The 17,574-nt window shown below is 46.7% G+C and overlaps 1 protein-coding gene across 9 annotated transcripts in view; it reads left to right on the forward strand.

Annotated features, from left to right (window-relative positions):
- Positions 1–244: 244 nt before the first annotated feature.
- ADGRD1 (adhesion G protein-coupled receptor D1) overlaps positions 245–17,574 on the forward strand; it is a 187,129-nt gene continuing 169,799 nt past the window's right edge. For 3 of the 9 annotated variants that reach the window (XM_021923159.2, XM_021923160.2, XM_031650933.1), the window contains exons 1-3: positions 246–3,412; positions 3,505–3,541; positions 15,550–15,633. In XM_021923159.2, the coding sequence (XP_021778851.1) occupies positions 3,347–3,412; positions 3,505–3,541; positions 15,550–15,633 (187 nt within the window). In that variant the 5' untranslated portion in view covers positions 246–3,346. Of the gene's footprint in view, positions 3,413–3,504; positions 3,542–15,549; positions 15,634–17,574 lie in introns of all 9 variants that reach the window. The other 6 variants (XR_635296.4, XM_009182075.4, XM_009182071.4 and 3 more) reach the window with 5 other exon arrangements.

Consider the following 17,574-nt stretch of genomic DNA (forward strand, 5'->3'; position numbering starts at 1 on the left):
GCTGAACTCCACCACCATTCTATGTTCTTTTTTTTTTTTTTTTTTTGAGACAGAGTCTGGCTCTGTTGCCCAGGCTGGAGTGCAGTGGCTCAATCTCAGCTCACTGCAACCTCCATCCACCTCCTGGGTTCAACCGATTCTCCTGCCTCAGCCTCCCGAGTAGCCTCCCAAGTACAGGCATGTACCACCACACCCAGCTAATTTTTGTATTTTTAGCAGAGAGGGGGTTTTGCCATATTGGCCAGGTTGGTCTTGAACCCCTGACCTCAAGTGATCCACCTGCCTCAGCCTCCCAAAGTGTTGGGATCCACCCCTCCGGGCCCACCACTGTTCTTTGTTCTAACTTTCTTCCTGAGGGGCCTGGAGGAGGTCATGCCCACAGGCCAGAGCTAACATTCTTTTTTGCTGATGTCGAATTTTTGGACAAAGGCTTGCCTTCTTAACCAATCACAAATCAGTGAATCTATACGACCTGTGGGCCCCCACTTCAAGCTGTCCTGGCTTTTTAGGTCAAACCAATGTGTGGCCTCCAGGTATTATTCATGTGGGACTTAGCCTGTAACTGCTGCCTCTCCACCTTGAAACTCCCCCCACCATCAGCTATCCAGGAGTTCAGGTCTGAAGTGTGAGCGGCCAGGTTCTCCTCGCCTGGCACCCTCCTCTAAGTGCCTCACTCCCTCTCGCTGCAATCCCCACGTGCATGTTTGGCGGTGCTGCGGGAAGGCAGAGCCACGCTGGGTTCAGTGATAAAGGCTGAGTACCCACCAAGTACCAAGCCCTGTCCTCAGGGCTGGGGCGCAGAGTGAACAAGCAGAAAGAAGTTATCTGCCCTCATGGGGCCTATGCCTCAGTGGGGAGAGACTGACAGTAAGTGAAATAAACGTCTAAGATATGAAGTACATTAGATCGTGGTTAGTGGGATTGAAAAAATACAGCAGGGGCGAGCTTTAGGGATAGGGAGACCTGCTGTCAAGGTGATGTTTGGAACCAAACACCCCGATGTTTGGGTGATGGGATGAGACGCACAGAGGCATGAGAGGTGCTTGGTTCCAGGCCCATGGACCACTCAAGGCCCTGTCTCAAATCTCCAGGCTTTAAGACACGCTGCTTTGCATGGAGGTGGGTTCTCCTTCTGGGCCTCTGAACAAGGTATGAGACAGGACGCAGGCAAATAGCATGAGGCAGGAGGCACTCACTCGACTGTAGTCCAGGATGGACAGCCAGAGTGAGTCTGAGGATGAATGCAGACGCCTGCAGGGCAAGCTCTGCTGAATTGTTTTCTATCTAGTTTTTATTACAGCCATTGAATTGGGGTGTCTCCCGTTATCTGATGACAATTTTATGATTAAAAGAAACCATGCTGGCTTTGTTTGTTCATGGAGATGGGAAAGGTCCACATATTCAGCAATCTGTTGAATTCTTCCAGGTTAAAACTGGGGCTGAGAAAAATCTGCAACTGCCTGTCCCTCCCTTCACCTCTTCCAGCTAGAGGCAGTGGGGGACTGGAGAGCTGATGAAATGGCAGAGATAAAGGTTGTAAATTAGTTTTCCCTGAAGCCAACCAGCCTGAGCAACAGGATAAAGGTCGTTATTACAGACAGCCCTGGGCCTTTGGAGTTCACAGTTTCTCTAGTGCTAGGAGATGGAACTCTCTGGAAACCTCCAGCTCCACAGAGAGGCTCAGGCTATCAGAGGATCTGAGTGGTTATAGGCTGCAGGCACAAGTTAAAAATAATCACCTAACGTTTTGACAGCACTTTCTTTTTTTCTATCCCACAGAGATTGGAAGTCATTTTCTTATCCTCTTTAGGAAGTATGTTGGATTCAGGGTTCTTAATTCCCATTTAAAGTCAGGACAATTGAGATAACTGTATCAGCTAACGTTTACTGGGTGTTATGTTATACTTGCTAATAATAATCATAGCTAACATTTACTGAGTGATAATTTTTCTTAATAAAAAATAGCAGCATTTATTGAGTGCCACATATTTTCCAAGTACTGCCTGAAGAGCCTTGGATCTGTCCTCTAATTTATTGTTACAGCCCCGAGGAGGAGGAACTGTTAACCCTCATTTTGCGGATGAGGAATTTGAAAACAGAGACATTAAGTAGTTTGCCTAGAAACACAGTTGGTGAATGCGGGAGAAACTATGAAGGGTAAGTATTACTTAAATCACATAGCAAATATAGCTGTGATTGCAATTATAGGGTGTGTGTCTCTGTGTGTACACGTGTATTTGGAATAGATCGGATAAACTTTGGTCTTGGGTAAACTGAGGCATGTCTGGCGAAGGGGCTCTTTTCTATCACACTGAGAACATCCTCCTGGTGCTGGGGTGGGGGGATATGTGGTATGGTATAATTGGGCAGCGTACCTTGTAATTAATTTTGTAGCTTTCACTGACGTCTGAAAGGATTAAAGAGAAAAATGTGGTAAACACTTTATATGGAGGGCACAGTGGGTGTGCTGGTTTTTCTTTTCCATCCCTCTATCAACTTCATTCTTTCTCGGAGGCAAACAAGACTCAGATCTAAACAGAGTTTATGGTTTGTTTTGCATTTTGTATTTATTAATATTTATGCTGACTTCGAGGGTGCCGACCAGAAGGCATCAGTAACACACACACAGCCCATGTCTGTCTGGTTTGATTCTGAGCCTGAGATCCTGAAAATATTTCAGTTGTTGTTAAGAGGCTGGAGTTAGGACCCAGGAAGGACACAGCAGTGGGGATATAAATAGAGAAGGAGAACAGAACAAGGTTTGAGGAGAGAGACTTACATCACTCACTCCCTCTCCACCCAGAGAGCGGGACGGAGGTGTGAACTTGAGCCAGACCAGAAGGAGCTCCAGAGCGGCCGCAGGACGAGTCCGAGGAGCAGGCGGGCGCTCCCGGGAAAAACCACGCACAAAACCTTCTTCAGAGAAAAGGGAAGCACCGAACCTGACCGAGACAAACGGAGGCTTTTGAAATAAAAAGAAAACACCGCAGGACAAACAGCCTCCTGTCCCCGGGCGCAGGTCGCGGTCACAGTGGTGACCTGGGATTGCTTTCCCAGGACTGTGAGTCGGATTTGGGTTTCTCCTCCCTGCATTCCACAGCTGCTCTGGTCATCGCAACGTGTTTATTGATCACTGAAGAATCTCAAGTTTTGAGACAAGGAAGAAACACCCATTAGGTCTCCAAAACAGCTGCGTTTCACAAACTTTAAGGAGGCAGAACTTTTTTTTTTCCCCCTGGAACCTGTGAAAATGTCCCTTTTCCAAGGAAGTGAAGGTTAAGAGGTCCCGTTCTCACAAACCCTCAGGAATTTCACTTGGCTCCGAGCTTTGACCTCCCGGAAAGCCATGGCAAAGCTGCTGCGGCTGTGCTGCTGGTACTCCCGCCTGCTGCTATTTTGTTACAACTTTCAGGTAATGTCCCCAAGTGGCCAGGATGGAGACGGGCTCGGTTTCTCCGGAGGCTTTCCCCGAGCGTCTCTCACACTGTGGTCTTTTGTGTGCAGGTGCGTGGCGTCTACTCCAGATCGCAGGACCATCCAGGTAAGACTGTTTCCTTCTCATGCTGAGCACCGCCCTCCCCTCCCTGCCTAGTGTGGTATCCGGGGCAGCCCCACTTTGGTGTCTCTGGGGCTTCAGCCCAGACTGGCCCTTGCTGGGCTCCTGGTCCTCAAACTCGCTGCCCCACCCTGCAGCTGGCTCTGACCTGGGCAGCTCCATCCTCCCTCTAGGCGGCGATTGGGCGGGAGAAGCGGTTCTGGGCCCCTTGAGCTGGGTCATATGAAACGTTGTGATTCAGGAAATAGGATCTCCTCCACTTGAATGCCTTATCTGTCTCTTCCTTCCTTCCTTCCTTCCTTCCTTCCTTCCTTCCTTCCTTCCTTCCTTCCTTCCTTCCTTTCTCTCTCTCTTTTTCTTTCTTCCTTCCTTTTTTTTTTCTAGATGGAGTCTTGCTCTGCTGCCCCAGCTGGAGTGGTCCAAACCTCCGCCTCCCAGGTTCAAGCAATTCTCCTGCCTGAGCCTCCCGAGTAGCTTGGATCACAGGTGTGCACCACCATGCCCAGCTAATTTTTTTTTTTTTGTATTTTTAGTAGAGACAGGGTTTCACCATGTTGGCCAGGCTGGTCTCGAACCCCTGATTTCAGGTGATCCGCCTGTTTTGGCCTCCCAGAGTGCTGGGATTACAGACGTGAGCCACCACGCCCATCACATGTCTTCAGGGCAGTTTCACTGGGGGGCACTTGGAGCTCTGGCCCATAGCAGGGTCTTGGGACCTCCAGCCTCAGAGTGCTGACCAGCTTAGCCTGGAGCAGCCCATGAGTGGGACTCAAGACAGAGGGCCACCCTTGCTCTGGCCCCAGAGCCACATTCCTTTGGCCATTGTGACACCAGCCAGGAAGCATCAGGATGGGGCTTCTCCCGGGAGGACAGGGAGGCACACGCCCTTTGCTGTTAAGAGTGTGGGCGCACGTTCCGGTCAGCCAGGGGCAGGGATGGGAAGACGAGGCTTTCTGGGAGTGGCGGGCAGTCACGGGGCGGTTGCTTCCTGCTGGAAGTTGCAGGAGATGGGGAGAAGACCCTCTAGTGCCTGAACCCCTGCTGGGAAGCCTGTTGTGAGCACAGCCGCCGCCCCAGCCCCACCAGAGCTTGGCTGGGCACCTCCCTGAGCACTATTGTATGGCCCTGCCTGTCTCTGATGGGAAACCAGCCTTTTTAAAAAAGATTATTTTTATTTTTATTTTTTTAGACAAAGTCTCACTCGGTCACCCAGGCTGGCGTTGAGTGGTGAGATCTCAGTCTCAGCTCACTGCTACCTCTGCCTCCCGGGTTCAAGCAATTCTTGTGCCTCAGCCTCCCAACCAGCTGGGATTACAGGCCCGTGCCACCATGCCCAGCTAATTTTTGTATTTTTAGTAGACACAAGGTTTTGCCATGTTGGCCAGGCTGGTCTTGAACTTCCAACCTCGGGTGATCCCACCACCTCGGCCTCCCAAAGTGTTGGGATGACAGATGTGAGCCACTGCACCTGGCTGGGAACCAGCCTTGAACGATCAGACAGAAATGGGTTCAGGCCAGCCCTGTGGGCAGATCCCAGGCAATGTCCAGGCCTCCAGGGAGAGCCCCTTTCCTGGGTGGAACACCAGGAGACTGCTGGGGTCTAGGGCCAGGGGCTGAGCCTGCTGGGGTCTAGGGCCACGGGCTGTGCCCTCAGCCTCTGTCTCCTCTCCGGCTGCCCGGCAGCCCCAAGCCAGGATGTTCAGGCATCGTCACCTCGCCACCACCTCCATCCACCAACGCGGGGGTGGGGACGCTGCCACTTCTCTTTCGTCCACATGCGTAAGGAGCTCCTTTTAAAAAGGTGTGGAAGCTGTGCGTTTCCACTCGTTCCCCTCTCCTCAGCCAACTCACTGAATGAAAGAAACAAGGGCTCCTGTGGCTCGGGAATGAACAAACACACGCAGCGCTGCGTTAAAGAGAGGATGTGTCTGCCTTGGACACCTTGCTTCTCATGAATGCAGGCCTCCTGGCTTGGGCTGGGCTCTCCCAGTACGGGAGAGGACTGAGAGAAGGGGACAGGTGGCCCCTCGACCTGCAGGGCGGTCAGGCAGAGCTGTGCACCCGGGTCCTGCAGCAGGCAGGTGGTCCCTGAGGCCCCAGCATGGCTCTTGCTGCTGCTCAGTGTTGAGGAAAGCTGTGCGGATACTCCCCAGACTTCTGCTTATGATACAGAGCCCACACACATCCTCACACATGCACATGTGTCCACATGCCCCCATGCCACATGTCTACATGTGTCAACATATGCCCACATACACCAACACAAATCACACACATCCACACATGTTGACACATATGCATACACACGCACATACCCAGATGTCTACATGTGTCAACATATGGCCACATGTCCACACACATCACTCACATCCACACACATCAGACATGTTGACACACATGCATACACATACAAAAGCATCCACACATCTACATGCATCATGTGTCCACTTGCATCCACACATGAGCATCCACACACTTCACATGTGTAGACACACATGCACAATATACACATCCATGCACACACCCACACCCACATGTGCCAATGCTTGTTGACATGCATCAACACACATGTATTTACACACGTTCACACATGTCCACACATATCCACATGTCTACACACATGACCACACACATTCACAGACCACACACATCCACATGCATCTACACACATCCATACATTTCTACACACATGCATACATACACATGTGCACGCATTTACACAAGTCCACGTGTCTACACACATCTGCACATGCTCGCACATGTCCACACACATGCACATACATACACACATACCCACACACGTACACCCCACACACATGTCCACACACACTCATACGTATGCACGTGTCCACACACGTCTTCACATACTCACACATGTGCACACACATGCACACGCATGCACCCTCACACATTCACACACATCCACACACGTGCACACACATTTACACAGCTCACACATCCACACATGCACGCCTATGTATACACATGTACACACACATGCACTTGCATTCTTGACTCTAAACTTGAAGGAGCAGTTTGAACTCAGTCTTTGTTCCATATAGAACCTTTGTTCTTCCAACCCTGGATTTAGGGTAGAAATCAATGTTTCCTGATCAAGGCGCCGTCTAAGAGAAACAATGGCCGTGCTGATGATGGTAGAAAGGGATGGAAGGGCGTGGTGACCTGGAGTCTGTGTGGGAAAGCACGGTGAAGGCGACCACGCCTCCTGAGCTCTTGAAACCGAAAGATTTCTCTCTCCTCAGCTTTCCAGGTTCTGGCAGTCCCTCTCTTTCTCCTCATCCTCCCTTGTCCTCCTCTTACTGCAAAATGTTTTTGACCTTTTCCTTTTTTCTCTTCCTTCCTCCTTCCTTCCTTTTTAGAATAATGGTGAAGGTGGACACTTTGCTTAATGCTTAGGTGTCCTCTATGAACAAAACATCCTGCTGCCTGCCTTCCTTCCCTTCCTTCTCTCCCCTTCCTCCTCACTGCTCCCCTCCTCCTCCCCCTCTTCCCCTTCTCCTGCCTTCTCTCTCACTTTGTTTCCTGTCTCATTTTCTTTTTTCCATTTTCCTCCCTCATTTCCTTCCCTCCCTCCCTGTCTCCCTCCATCCTATCCAATCCTTTCTTTTTTTTTTTGAGACAGACTCTTGCCGTGTCGCCCAGGCTGGAGTGCAGTGGCATGATCTCAGATCACTGCAACCTCTGTCCCCTGGGTTCCAGTGATTCTCCTGCCTCAGTCTCCCGAGTAGCTGGGACTACAGGCACCAGCCACCAAACCTGGCTAATTTTTGTATTTTTAGTGGAGACAGGGTTTCACCATGTTGGCCAGGCTGGTCTCAAACTCCTGACCTCAGGTGATCCACCTGCCTCGGCCTCCCAAAGTGCTGGGATTACAGGTGTGAGCCACCACACCTGGCCCCAGTCCTCTCTTTTTGTCTTCTTTTCCCACATCTCAGACTCGGTTCACCCCATTTCCTGCTGAAAAGCCCCATCCCTGGCTGTCTGTGTGAACCAGAATCTAGGGGCCTCCTTCATGTTCCAGCTTCCATCCCTGAGGCTCGCCTGCCCCTGGGGAGCCCTGGTAGAGGAAGCCTGGCCCTGGTGTGTTTCCTCAGGAGTGCTCATGACGGGCACGGGCGCCCCAGACACACCAACAGAACCAACCTGTTTCCATCGCGAGAGAACAGCTCCATAATGTGTAGTATTTCATTCTAAAGAGTGCTAAACAGCTCTGAAAACCGGCCGGTTTGGCTGCCCGTTGGGCCTTTCGAAACACTGATTTCACATCATCCTCGCAAGAGCCCTGCGGTGGTGTCATGCCCTCGCACCGCAGGTGAAGAAGCGTGTCTTTCAGACAGACCAAGCGATTTGCTCAAGGTCACAGGGCTCAGAAGACACAGTATTAAGCCCAAGAAGCTCACAGCGTGAGGGGAGTTAGGGGGGACAGACGCAGACAGAGATTCTTGGAAAACAGCAGCCGCGTGGTCAGTACCGGGACACAGGTTCCCTCAGGTGCTAGGGGAGCCTTAAGGAGGAGTCCCCAGTACAGAGCAGAACCCAGTCTTCCAAAGGCCAGCCTGCTTTCCACCACAACCACACCAAACTGGATTATTTTGTTAAAGGTTCCCACAACTGTTAATCCTTTCTTGTTTTCTCATTCTGGCCCTCAGCACTGTGCCTTATGCATAGGAGGCATCCAATACATATCTGGCACAGTGGCTCACGCCTGTAATCCCAGCACTTTGGGAGGCTGAGCCAAGAGGATCACTTGAGCCCAGGAGTTCAAGACCAGCCTGAGCAACAGAGTGAGACCCCACCTTTATAAAAAATAAACATTTAGCTGAGCATGGTGGTGCATGCCTGGAGTCCCAGCTACTTGGGAGGCCGAGGTGGGAGGATCACTTGAGTCCAGAAGTTTGAGGCTGCAGTGAACCATGATCACACCACTGCACTCCAGCCTTGGTGACAGAGTGAGACCCTGTCTCAAAAAATATCTGTATATTTATTGACTTGTCTATGCACAGTCACTGAAGATTTGCGAGTCATCTGGTAAACCGCATCAGTAAAGCCAGCCAACCAGCAGGCATTCGCCTCACGGGGGGCTGCTTTGGCTTATATCACCTGCTTTGCCTGTCTACACTGGCAGAGGTAGCCAGCTATTTGCCAGATCTTTATGTCTACCATGTAGAGAGGTATTTCATTTTGTAAGTAATTGCCAAACAACTTGAAACCATTTTAAGCCTTTGCATACTCTGTGCTTATCTGTGACCATAGATTGTCATTCTGGAGGAATTATAGAATGGCATAGTTGGGGGGCCGTAGGGACTATTGAGCCCCCTTCCCACTTTACAGGGAAGCCAGGAGGTAGGTTTGGAGAGGGAAATCCAGGGTCGGCAGAGTCCGGGCCCCTCCCTGCATCTGGAAGCTTTTCCAGGACCCCAGGCTGCCCGATTTCTTGCCTCTATTCCCCAGGGACAGCCTTCTGAAGCCGAGATGGTTGATTAATCTGAATCCATAAATGCCACTGGCCAATAAATTGCAGGCCATTCTTAAAAAGTTTATAAGCATGCCATTGTATAGATGACATTTGTAATGAGGAAAAGGGAACTTAAAACAAACCCAAAGCCTGTCATTACCCAGCAGTGTCCTGGTCCTGGGGCACACGGCACAGCTGGCTCCAGCCGTCTCCAGAAGTTTGGGGCGGTTCACTTCACCCGCTCTATTTAGGGGTCTGGGAGGCCAAGCAGATAATTACAGTAATTATCATTCCTTAGATCTCCATCGTGCCGTGGAGTTTATAACGAACTGTCGGAACCGCTAGGCCATGGCGGAAACTTGATTCCTCATCTTCATGGTATTTATAATAGAATTTTAAAAAACAACATTTAGATCCAGTTGAAGAAATGGAAATTTGGCAAATAGAGATTTTCTAAATACTAGAATTATATAGATAATTATAGTCTATGTTTATTTATTTATTTTTGCATTTTATCATTCATTCTACCTGTATAGTTAGTTTTTAAATTGCTAACATTAAAAATCTGGGAGATTTCAAATGCAAAAATCTCTCTCTCTCTCTGTCTCTCTCTCTGTCTCTCTGTCTCTGTCTGTCTCTCTCTCTCGCTCTCTCTCACACACACACACCCCTCCCAGGCCCCTTGTCTTAGACATGGGGGATACAATGTAAATAGAACATTCAAGGAACAGAATCTGATTTGGAGACAACACACATATACTAACAAAAAATCCCAAACAATAGTAAATGCCATGAGAAAACCAAATAAGGACCTGAAAGAAAGAGCGGACGGTGGTGGCGACGAAGGCGTGGCATGAGGGGAGGGGTCCTGTGAACTGAGACCTGAATCATAGAACCAGCTACACAAAATGTGGGGAAGAGCATTCCAGGCAGTGGGAACAGCAGGCAAAGTTGTGCAGGAAAAATGAGCTCCATGTGTTGGAGGCCGAGGAGGATGGAGCCACAAAGGCCAGCCCGACCATCAGCAGGGGCCGGTGTTCCTCTGTGTGGTATAGATTCCAGCTGGACCGAGTCAGTGCAACACCGAAGATTATTCCCCTACAGGAAACCAAGGGATAAAGGTTTCCCTGGACTCACACAAGGAATAAGTAACAGGGAAGGGAGAAGAATAGGGAAATCTGGAAGAAAAATGGAAAAGGAAAAATTAAAGGTTTTATTAACTTGTTTTGAGTATTAATACTCTGTCTCTCATCTCTGTCTTATGTCTGTGACACACACACACACACACACCAAACTCAATAAAACATTACATATGGATGATAAATTAATTCTGAAGAACTATGGTGATGTGGGCCTGAATATACCCCTTTCTCTCTCTCTCTCTCTCTCTCTTTCTCTCTCACTCTCTCCCGTTCTTTCTTTTCCTCCTCACCCTCCCATTTTCTCTCTCTGGCTCTGTCCCCTGCTATTTGTTTTCCAGGCTGGGGTTGTTGTGGAGTCCTCAAATGGGCCATGGTTTTGCTTGGCTGGCCGACCTGCCTAAGAAGACGTTTAGTCTTTAGGAGAGTTTGGTGAAAATCAAGGTGGTTGCAGAGCTAGGTGGTCTCACGCCACCTTCTCGATGGGAAGGTACCACAGAGTGCCTTTTTCCCAAAAGAATGAGATTTTCTTGCTCTGATGAAACTTGTAGAACTACAAGTTATTTTACTCCTTGAGTTGGAAAAGAAACCTATGGGCTGAGTTCAGCCCATCCCATTAGCACCACACAATGTTTTATTTTTAAAAAATACGAACATTAAAATTTTGGTAGCTTTTGCTTTAAAAAAATCTGGATTTCTGACTCCACTTTAAAAAAAGGAAGACCTGACAATCCTGGGCAAACCTTCCCGCAGAGCCGCAATGCTTCGGCATCAGGAGGCACTACTTAATTTAGACAGAGCACAGTTTTCCGCGCCACCTCGGCCTCTCCCGCTCTACGACTCTGGTGGTACCAGCTGATGGTTTCCAGCATCTGCTCTGATGAGTCTGGACTGTGCCTTGCAGCTTGTTAACTACCTTGGATGCCATCCCTGGACTCTGTCCAGTCACTTTTCAGGACTCGCTGGCCCCTGTGGGTGTTACAGCTTGCAGCCCCTTCATTGCTTGTTTGCAGTCAGTGTTGCTAGTTGCAAAACATCTGTGGCAACTGAGGTGTTGTACACTTGTCTGAAGTGCGGTGGTGTGGAGAGAAGGCAGCGTTCTGGCCTCAGCCCCCCTCTTCTCATCACTGGCCGCCTATGAACCCTGGCTGACTTTGGGGTGAACGAGACACCATCACTTTACTCTGTTAGCCTTTCTGCCAGGACTGATTGTGACCATTTGTAAATGGAAAGAATAGGAAGGGCTTTATCGTCCACAGGGTTATTTTATAAAGACGAGGATTCTGAAGACACATCTGTTCTTTGTATAACAGATGTTATTTCCTTTCACAATTTTTTTTTCCCGGATGACTGGAATAACAAGTCAATGAGGTTTTGTCCTCTTCGAAATGAATATCCTAGATTTTAGGGGGAAAAACAAAGCACAGTAGGAATGAAAATGATTATTTTTGATTTTTGCATTTCAGATTCTTCGTATTGCGTTACAATAGTAGGACTATCCTCACTGGAAATCAGCTGAAGTCAGGTCTTGCTTTCTAACATGCTACTTTATTTAGATAGGGCTATTTTATTTGGAGAGTAACACGACCCTGAAGTTATTGTTTAGGTACTTCTCTTTAGCTCATGTTACAGAGTTAACTTTGTTCTTGCCTTACATTTTGAACTTGTGTACATAAAACTGGAGGGACAGATGCAAATTGAAAAGTGGAACCAATGAACGAGACGTGTGTGGATGTTTGGCACCCTGTGGATAAAAATTCAGATATTAGATGGGGTGTATCAGTTCTTATCTGAAAATGGTGGTATGCTCCTAACTACCTATGGCACTTCAGTTGTGAAAGCAAGCCTTAAAATACTTCTAAAGGAATACAGATTGAAAAATTCAAATAGATCAGGAAGATAATGCAACATGAATCTTCTGCTTACACCTTGCACTCAGTTTTTCGATGTCTTCACTCCCAAAACACCAGTATTGGTTTCTGTATCTATCCAGACATCTCTCTCTTCTTCTCTCTCCTCTTCTCTTCTCCATGCCTGCCCTGAACCAACTATATTTTACACAAATAGCTCATAGTATACACATTTTTACCACCTTAATTTTTTAAAACTAGACAATATCAATGAAAGAACATGCTGTCTCAGTGCATTGATGAACCTTAGTATTCGTCCCAGCTGTATTCCAGTCCAGAGTGTAGATGTGCCATATTTATTTAGCCAGCTCTCTGTAGATTAGCATTTAGGCTGTTCTCGGGTTTCTGATACTATTAAAAAATTCTGCAACAAACAAGCGTTTGCATAGAGGTTTTTGATCATATGTATGAGTGTATCTCTAGAATAAATTCCTAGGGGTGGAATTACTAGATCAAAGGGAATATATACGTAAAATTGGGATAGATATTGCCAAATTACCCTTCAGAAGGGGTGTACTGATGTGAACTCTCATCAAAAATGTGGTGGAAGTTGCCAGCTTGGTATAGCTAACTTACTGCTTGCCAGTCTGATGGGTGAACTCTGATAAGCTCACTGTTGTTTAATATACTTTTAAAACTTATGAGCAAGTTTGGGCATCGTTTGATATATTTATACATAATTTTTATTTCTTTTTCATTAAACTATTTGATTATCTCCTTTGCCTCAGTATTCGGTTGGTTCTTTTTAATAGTAGGAGTTTTACCAATATAATCGTTTAATACCTCTAAAAAGAAATCAGTACCCTTCTGTAATATGTATTACATAAACAACACTCCTCGCTTTGATTTTGCTTGATGTTTTTTTTCTGCACAGAAATTTTAAAAAGGTATGTTGTCACATGTATAGCCTGTTTTCTGCAGAAGCTTTTGTGTTTTATTTTATTACATGGAAATTTTGATCTATCTGAAAATTGTTCTGGTATAAAGAGTGAGGTTGGGATCTTAATTTTTTCCAGGTGGTGAACTGGTTCCAATGCCTTTGTTGAATAATATTTCTCCTCTAATTTAAAAGACCAGCTTTGGGGCCAGGCGCGTTGGCTCACACCCATAATCCCAGCATTTTGGGAGGCCGAGGCAGGTGGATCACCTGAGGTCAGGAGTTCGAGACCAGCCTGGCCAACATGGTGAAACCCTGTCTCTACTAAAAATACAAAAATCAGCTGGGCATGGTGGTGGTGGGCGCCTGTAGTCCCAGCTACTCGGGAGGCTGAGGCAGGAGAATCACTTGAACCTGGGAGGCAGAGGTTGCAGTGAGCTGAGATCACGCCACGGCATTGTGGCCTGGGCGACAGCAGTGAAACTCCTCCTCAAAAAATAAATAAGTAAATAAAAAATAAAGGACCACCATTATCACAGACTAAATTTCCGTAGGTGCGTAGGCGTCTTTGCGGATTTTTCTCCCGCTGAACTGTGTATCCGTGTGTCGCAATGAGCCATCTTCATGGCTGTAGTTTTATGCTGTGCCTTATCCTTGTGAGTGTGAAACTTCTCTCTTTATCCTCTTCTGTTTCTTCTCCAGATTTTCTTGCTTATTTTTTATATAAACTCCATAATCGTATATCTCCCCCACAGAAATTCTCTCAGCATTTTCACAACAGATTTCCTAATACGCATAGATTAAAGGATAGTTGATGACATTGAGTCGGCTTTTCCAGTGGGTTGAATCCTTCATGCATTCAAGGGTTCTTTCATATCCCTCAGAATTGTTATTTTTTGCTTTCTTCATGAAAATCTTGTACAATTCTTATTCTTGTGTTCATAAATATTTTCTTTTTGTTGGCTGCACTTATGACAACTTTTCTTCTTTTTTGTAGCATTATTGTTGGAATACAGAAAGGCAATTGACATTTGTATATTAAATTTGTACAAGCCTCCTTGCTAAATTCTTTTATTGTTTGTAATAGTGTTTTGCTTACGAAATTCTTTTCTTATTTGTAATAGTTTTCCACTTTGGTTATCAGGCATACATCATTTGAAAATAATGATCTTATTATCTCCTCTTTAAAAAGCTTTTTTTTTTTTTTTTTTTTTTGAGACAGAGTCGCGCTCTGTCGCCCAGGCTGGAGTGCAGTGGTGCGATCTCGGCTCACTGCAAGCTCTGCCTCCTGGGTTCACGCCATTCTCCTGCCTTAGCCTCCCGAGTAGCTGGGACTACAGGCACCCGCCACCACGCCGGCTAATTTTTTGCATTTTTAGTAGAGACGGGGGTTTCACCGTGTTAGCCAGGATGGTCTTGATCTCCTGACCTTGTGATTTGCCCGCCTCGGCCTCCCAAAGTGCTGGGATTACAGGCGTGAGCCACCGCGCCCGGCTTTTTTTTTTTTTTTTTAAACAAGGAATAACATAAAGATTATTAGTTGATACTTTTCTATGATCTAGCAGTCATCTGGGGCAGCTGATTATTGTTGAGTCATCTAAACCATTATTCCCATTTCTGGGAATGCATCCCGGAGACTAATCCCAGAGAAGACTAAAATTGTTTGCATAAAGCCACTCATATCAGTGCCACCTGTACGAGTAAGGATGGAAGCTATTGATTGTCCATTAGCAGAAGAATGGTGACACCTTTTATGGGGCAGCCACTCAAGAGAATGTGACCCAAAGTCAAATTATGAGGGCTTGATAGAAACCAAGAAATAATTCATAGAGCATTCAAAGAGAAGACCAGAATAGAAAATAACACACCTGCATAAAGTTATGTTTACTCCAAGTACAAGGATCATGAAGGAAATTTCGAACTGAGTAATGCTGAGTCTGGAGGAAGCATAGAGGGAAAATGGAATGACCGGGACTAAATTGAGAAAGGCTTACTCTGTGAGTATTGTGTCTACAACGAGCTGGCGGTGTGATTTTGTGCAAGACTTTCAGTTCTTGTCTTTTCGAATAGGCTAAGAATTCAATTCTCTTACAGATTATTGTTAGCATGAAATGAGGAAGTGTTTGTTGAGGACCTCAGTGCCTGGCAGACCATTCATGTTAGTTTTCTCCTCTTTTAAAGTGGTTTTACCCTTATTTTTTTCTATAGTGTGATTGCATTAGATATTAACTCTAAAACAATAATAAATAACAGCAGGATATGGAACATTCTTATCTTTTCCTGACATGAATGGGCAAGCTTCTAGTGTGTCACCAGTAAGCTCAGTGGCTTCTGTTTTCATGCAACAAGAGGCATCTATTCCTATTTACCCTGTTTTGTCCAGTTAAGGAACTATTTACCAGCTTCTAATTTAAGAGTTTCTTTTTCTAACCAAGAGTGTGTATTGAATGTTATTACATATGCCTTCAGTATCTCCCATAGCCATGGTGATCCTTTTACTCTTCCCCCATAATGCGTATGCGAAGCGGTTCTTACCCTTTAGTTCTTTCCTCCCTAATGATGATTTAAAATGTTTATTCTTTTTCCCCAAGGATTTCAGGTCTTGGCGTCTGCTTCCCATTACTGGCCACTGGAGAATGTGGATGGGATCCATGAACTTCAGGATACAACTGGAGGTACAGACACGGGTGCTGAGAGCAGCTGTGGGCCCGGGAAACCCAGGGCCACTGGGGAACATGGGTGCTGAGAGTGGCTGTGGGCATGGGAAACTCAGGGCCATCAGGAGATGCAGGTGCTGAGAGCGGCTGGCCTGGGAAACCCAGGGCCATTGGGAGACATGGGTGCTGAGAGCGGCTGTGGGCCTGGGAATCCCAGGGCCATCAGGAGAACAGATGTGGACAGAATCTGCTTTGAAGCCAGGGTGATAGAGATGAACAAATACTTGTGTAACTTCCCATAATAATTATTTCAAAGCTTTTTATTTTTTGTAGAGATGGGGTCTCGCTATGTTGCCAGGTTGGTCTCAAGCTCCTGGCTTCAGCAATCCTCTGGCCTTGGCCTCCCAAAGTGCTGGAATTAGAGGTGTGAGCCACTGTGCCAGGCCACAGAGTATTTTACTAGAATTTTTTATAGAGAGAGCTATTACATATTGAATGGCAGAATTCCTGATTCAAAATATGATTAAAATGTGCATTTTCCCCAACAACCTTGAAACAGAAGCTGGCCTGAGGATGCCGCTATATGCAAGTCCAGGTGTCTATTTTCTAGGTTGAATGGACTGGCGTCATCTGCACGCTGGCCACAGCAGGGGCCTATCTGAAGCAGATGTCAAAGGCCAACTAAGACCAACTCACGTGTTTGAAGGGCCTATGCTTCATTCAGCAAATGCATCCCCATCTACCAATCAGCTTCTCCACACATCAGCTCCATTGGAAAAGATTAAGCATCACCTAAGACGTTTCCAATGAGACCCAATTCCAAATAGTCTGTGTTTGAGTTAATTCAGACATTTGTTGGTAAGAGAAACCTCACACCTTCCTGGGTATTTTTTTTTTCTCTTTCTAATAAGGACTTTTTAAAAACTGTAAGCTTTGTATGACTTAGGACGGTTTTCCATTTCATTTTTATTTACTGATCGCTCTTGATCATGTCAGATGGCTGATGTGTGCGGCGAGGGTTTGCCGTACAGCAATCCTAGCATGTGCTTTGGTCGTCCCTGTTCTGGTTCCGTGGGAGGCATTTTATTTTTAAAACCATGTATTGCCGGTGACTGTGCTTTCCACACTGGCACACTAGCATTTTCCTTACTCCTATGATTTAATGTGTTGCTGGACATTACTGCTGAAGCTTCTGAAATGCTTCCTTAAAATTTGCACACTGAGAACCATCAGTGCTGCCTCTGTTGCTGGTGTTCTCAGAGTGAGGTGCAGTTGAGCACGCACTCCGTGAAGGGCACCTGCGTGGGTGCCACACGCGCTGCCTGCCCAGCATTGCTCTCATCCGCCTGCCTATAGGGCGGCAATATGGTCACATTTGGAAACCACCCTAGAGCCAGATGCCTTTTCCAAACGGTTGGCCTGGCAGGGCAGAGAAAGCCCCTGTGTAAGTTTGTTTCATGACCGGTTCGGGTTCCAACAAACCACGTTCCCTTGTTGGCCTCTAGTTTTCTTTTTCGAAGGCCTTTATTTTAAAGCCGTGGAAAGGGGGTCATTTCATCAAGAGGAGATGTCTTCTTGAAACAGTTCACTGTTCCAGGACCCAGCAATGAAAATGCCAGGAGTTTTTTTCAAACAAGAGCTTGAATAACTATCAGTGTCTTTCTCTCCTCACCCCTATACCTGAACTCACTGTGGTGGCTTAAAGCAGTAACTCTTGGTGCTTTGAAACCTTTACCTATGAAAAATTCTTCTCTTAAGGTGATACAATTACAGATACAGTTACACACTGTGGCTGTATTTTGTTCCCTGAATGTATCGACTTCCAGTAAAGCTCTAATATATCCCTGTTTGTCCTGGAGCACTGCAATGTGGAAGGTTTCTCTGCACTTCCCTGCTGGATGCATTCTCTAGGTTGTAATGCGATGCTGGCATATTTCAATTTGATTACAGGCTTCTTAA

The sequence above is a fragment of the Papio anubis genome, chromosome 9 (assembly GCF_008728515.1).
Source record: "Papio anubis isolate 15944 chromosome 9, Panubis1.0, whole genome shotgun sequence".
Classification (NCBI taxonomy): Eukaryota; Metazoa; Chordata; class Mammalia; order Primates; family Cercopithecidae; genus Papio; species Papio anubis.